Source organism: Mandrillus leucophaeus, unplaced genomic scaffold (assembly GCF_000951045.1).
Source record: "Mandrillus leucophaeus isolate KB7577 unplaced genomic scaffold, Mleu.le_1.0 Scaffold747, whole genome shotgun sequence".
Classification (NCBI taxonomy): Eukaryota; Metazoa; Chordata; class Mammalia; order Primates; family Cercopithecidae; genus Mandrillus; species Mandrillus leucophaeus.
Window position 1 is genome coordinate 874,606 of NW_012108108.1, and position 4,884 is coordinate 879,489.

A 4,884-nucleotide genomic window follows, 5' to 3' on the forward strand; every position below is an offset into this window, starting at 1 on the left:
AACATGAATGGTTAGTGGCTAGCAGTAATGTTTCCATGTATTCCTACTTGTGATGGATACATTTGGTAATACATTTGGTGATGTTGGGACATCAGAAAAAAATGGACGATTCTTGCAGTATTCCTATATAAGCTTATTATTCCAAAATTTAGAAAAACATTAACAAGGTGAAAGCTAGGCATCTCTGTTTTTGAGATGCAGTTTCCCTTGTTGCCCAGGCTGGAGTGCAATGGCACCATCTCGGCTCACTGTAACCTCTGCCTCCCAGGTTCAAGCAATTCTCCTACCTGAGCCTCCTGAGTAGCTGGGATTACAGGCACCCACAACCACGCTGGGCTGATTTTTTATTTTTTAGTAGAGATGGGGTTTCACCATGTTGGCTAGGATGGACATTGAACTCCTGACCTCAAGTGATCTGCTCACCTCAGCCTCCCAAAGTGCTGGGATTATAGGCGTGAGCCACCACATCAGGTCGAAAAGTCCTTACTTTCTAAAATTAAGAATATATCCTATAACTGCATGGATCAAGAGAGAAATATGTAAAAATAACTGGAAAATGCAGAACATAAAAAAAGGATCTAACGATTAGCTAGGCATGATGGTGCCCACCTGTAGTTCTAGCTACTCAGGAGGCTGAGGTGGAGGGATGGCTTGAGCCAGAAGTTCGAGGTGATAATGAACTATCATTGCACTATTGCACTCTACCCTAGGCAACAGAGTGAGACCCCTGTCTCCTAAAAAAAAAAAAAAAAAAAAAAAAAAGCATCTAACACTGACAATGATCACATTCAGAAGTGAAGAGATCAGATGTGGCTAAAATTAAGAAGTTCTCTCAATTCCTTTTGTGTCAAACACTTAAGGGTGCATTAAAAAGGACAATTTTGCAAAAAGTGAAAATTCTTTTAATTCTTTTTTTTCTGAGACGGCGTCTTGCTCTGTTGCCCAGGCTGGGGTGAAGTGGCATGGTCTCGGCTCACTGCAACCTCCGCCTCCCGAGTAGCTGGGACTACAGGGGACTACAGGCGCGTGCCACCATGCCTGGCTAATTTTTTTTGTATTTTTAGTAGAGACGGGGTTTCACCATGTTAGTCAGGATGGTCTCGATCTCCTGACCTCGTGATCTGCCTGCCTCGGCCTCCCAAAGTGTTGGGATTACAGCGGTAAGCCACCGTGCCCGGCCAAATTCTTTTAATTCTTCAGACACAGGTTAGAGGGGGAACAGTGCTTAAAATTCCATGGAACTAAGATTTATTTTTTTGAGACAGAGTCCCGCTTTGTTGCCCAGGCTGGAGTGCAGTGGCGCAATCTCAGCTCACTGCAACCTCCGCCTCCTGGGTTCACGCAATTCTCCCGCCTTAGCCTCCCGAGTAGCTGGGATTACAGGCACCCACCACCACGCTAATTTTTGTATCTTTAGTAGAGACGGGGTTTCACCATGTTGGCTAGGCTGGTGTCAAACTCCTGACCTCAGATGATCCGCCTGCCTCGGCCTCCCAAAGTGCTGAGATTACAGGTGTAAGCCCCCGCGCCTGGCGGAACTAAGATTAAAATGAAGACCACGATCAATTACTTAACAAGAACACCCCATTTTGATGCTCTCTATAGGGTCATTTTTTTTGGTCAGGAAAACATCTGATCTGATTCTTCCCAGCTTGCTTCCCCTACAACTTAATGAGCCCTTCACTAACCTCGGTAAGTATTAACTGCAGTTGCCCTAGCCCGGCATTTACACTCTCAAAAGATTTAACGCACTTAGAGTCAAAAAACACTTGTCATATATAACACTTTTTCACATGGAAATAAATTGGTGTTTTAAGGTTTACAGTTCCTTTGAATAAAATTTCAGTTATTAGTTACAAAATGCTAAGACAGATTGAGATCTCAAAGAAATAACTTGAGAAAATTATATTTTAAAGGACTTCACAAATATAAAGCATAACTGTTAGAATCCTGATACAAAGTAACTTTTTCTAGGTTTGAGCTTCAAGTCTGAATTCCTAAATTGTCCAACGTCAATAAGACCTCATTTATATTCTTTTTATTTTTATGATTACTTTCAGATACAGGGTCTCACTATTTTGCCCAGGCTGGACTCCTGGGCTCAATGGATCCTCCCCGCCTCAGCCTCCTGAGTGGCTGGGATTACAGACATGCACCACCATGCCTGGTGCTACAGATGTTTTTTTAAAAAAGCCCGGAAACACAATGAGCTTGCATCGTCTTGGCAGCAGGTGCCTCTCAGTTGGTGCTGGACAGAAGGGGCTTGCAGTATTTGCACTGAATCCAAACCCGGTACATTGTCAGTTGCTTCCCTCGGTTCACTTGCAGTCGGCGGTCCACCAGGTTCTGAACCTTTTCCAGTCCAGCAGTGGTGAAAAGCATGTCCAGCTCCTCTAGTGTGGAAAAGAAAAGATGTTTATATATTTTCCCCTCAAGAAAAGGCATTTTTATCGACTAAGTCCTCATTAATGGGGCTCAGGGAAGCTGTTGTAGTGTTTTTTTGTTTGTTTGTTTTTGTTTTTTTTTTTTAGACGGAGTCTTGCTCTGCTGCCCAGGCTGGAGTGCAGTGGCTGGATCTCAGCTCACTGCAAGCTCCGCCTCCCAGGTTCACGCCATTCTCCTGCCTCAGCCTCCCGAGTAGCTGGGACTACAGGCTCCCGCCACCTCGCCCGGCTAGTTTTTTTTTTGTATTTTTTAGTAGAGACGGGGTTTCACCGGGTTAGCCAGGATAGTCTCGATCTCCCGACCTCGTGATCCGCCCGTCTCGGCCTCCCAAAGTGCTAGGATTACAGGCTTGAGCCACCGCGCCCGGCCTGCTGCTGTAGTGTTTTTACACAGCCTTTTGGTTATAAATACAGTGGTGGCTTGGTAACAGCAACTTCATGTTTAGGTGGGGAAGTCACTGCATATGGGCCGCGGTTTTTTCTTTTTTAAAAACCTTCGGTTTATATTTGGCCGTTAGGCTCTATGAACGCCTTAAAATTTATACAAAAATATATATGTATGTCAAAGCAATTGTTTTAGGAAAGAGGTTTCATCATCTTAACCAAAGGCTCAAAGAAGGTGACCCCAAAAAGGGCCCAGGAACGGAGAATTCATAAGGCCCATGTGATGGATGACGCCTGTGGACAGGGCCAGTTGCAGAGGAGAGCAGTTCCTGGCACCCCTAGAACCCAGGGGACACGACTCACTCTGACCTGGGTGCACCAAAGCACAACCCCGTGCAGAGGGTGAAATGGGCTGGACTGGAGACAAGCCTTGCAGAGCGGGCAGGCTTCCCATTTTGGACAGTGGCAGACAGGGAGAGCAGAGCAGGACTGAAGGCATGGACAAGCCAGGGCTGACTGGGGGCCCAAGTGTCTGGCCCAGGGTGGAGGAGGGTGTAGGCAGTGGGGAACTGCAGGAAACGGAATGCCTAAAAGGCAGGAGGGGCCAGATAGTTCTCCTTCTGAACGTGCCTTGAAGACCATCTCATCTGGGACTGGGGACTCTTAGCGTAAAAAGGTGAGTGTTTCATACCTTGTGTGAAGAAGTAAACCCTGGTTCCATCACCTCTCACGTAGAAATTTCCAGATAGACACTGACCTGCAGAGTGATGTGTTAAAAATCAGAGACACTTTAAAGCACTCCTTTGACTTGCATTGCTAAGGAAATGTTAACTGAGAAGTCAGCTTGTTGGGTGGAGAGCACTCCTGCCTCAGTGCTTCGGGAAGGGCAGCTCAACAGGAATAAGCTAACTCCAATGTCAGAAAACATGAGGTTCCTAAGCTCCCCACTCCAAAACTCTAGAATTGTTTGATGAAAACAACTTGTTCACTCCCCCAACCCCATTAAATTAACAGCACAAACTTTGTATTTATTTATTTATTTTTTTCGAGACAGAGTTTTGCTCTTGCTGCCCAGGCTGGGTGCAATGGCGTGACCTCAGCTCACTGCGACCTCCGCCTCCCAGGTTCAAGCAATTCTCCTGCCTCAGTCTCCCAAGTAGCTGGGATTACAGGTGCACACTACCACACCCGCCTAATTTTTTGTATTTTTAGTAGAGATGGGGTTTCACCATGTTGGTGAGGCTGATGTCAAACTCCGGACCTCAGGTGATCCACCCGCCTTGGCCTCCCAAAGTGCTGGGATTAAAGGCGTGAGCCACCGTGTCTGGCCTATTATTATTATTTTTTTTTAAAATTAAGCAATATAGCTGAGTTTAAGCAAACTTAAGACAACCATTACCATTTTGGTGGTGACTGTCCTTTGCATGTCTCTTCTCGTGTCTACACAATCATAAATACAACTCAGATACTGTTTTGATCATGAACGTGCTTTCCCTTCTGCTGCTAACCTCCCTGGCCTTACCTCAGTTTACAGGCCTGGCACATACTTCCAGACCTTCCTGAATGCCCAAATCATCAAACATGTATATACTTATTTCCCTGCAGATACTGGTATACGGGGATGGAGTTTAATTAAAATACTCCCTTGCACGTTGCTCTCCTCTCACTGAATAATACAGAACAGAAATCCCTCCAAGCTCAGTGGTATGGGGTCCACCTCAGGTGACAAGCACAACATCTCCCTATCCAGAGGCATTCACTTCGTTTACAAAGTTTTGCTCGTGCATGTGCTAGTTCTTGATTATATTCAAAAAAACTATTGGCTTGAACAATAACTGGGTGCTTAAAAAAAGGCTGTAGGCCAGGCACGGTGGTTCCCGCCTGTAATCCCAGCACTTTGGGAGGCCAAGGTGCGCGGATCACCTGAGGTCAGGAGTTCGAGACCAGCCTGACCAACATGGTGAAACTCCGTCTCTACTAAAAATATAAAAAATTAGCTGGGCATGGTGGCACATGCCTGTAGTCTTGGCTACTCGGGAGGCTGAGGCAGGAGAAT

At 45.8% G+C, this 4,884-nt stretch overlaps 1 protein-coding gene across 2 annotated transcripts in view; it reads right to left on the minus strand.

Annotated features, from left to right (window-relative positions):
* Positions 1-1,247: 1,247 nt before the first annotated feature.
* Positions 1,248-4,884, minus strand: part of METTL2A (methyltransferase like 2A) — a 30,774-nt gene continuing 27,137 nt past the window's right edge. Inside the window, exons 8-9 of one of the 2 annotated variants that reach the window (XM_011966125.1) lie at positions 3,520-3,585; positions 1,248-2,393 (exon numbers count right to left, since the gene is read on the minus strand). In XM_011966125.1, coding sequence (XP_011821515.1) covers positions 2,239-2,393; positions 3,520-3,585 — 221 coding nt within the window. In that variant the 3' untranslated portion in view covers positions 1,248-2,238. The remainder of the gene's footprint in view (positions 2,394-3,519; positions 3,586-4,884) is intronic. The other variant, XM_011966127.1, reaches the window with a different exon arrangement.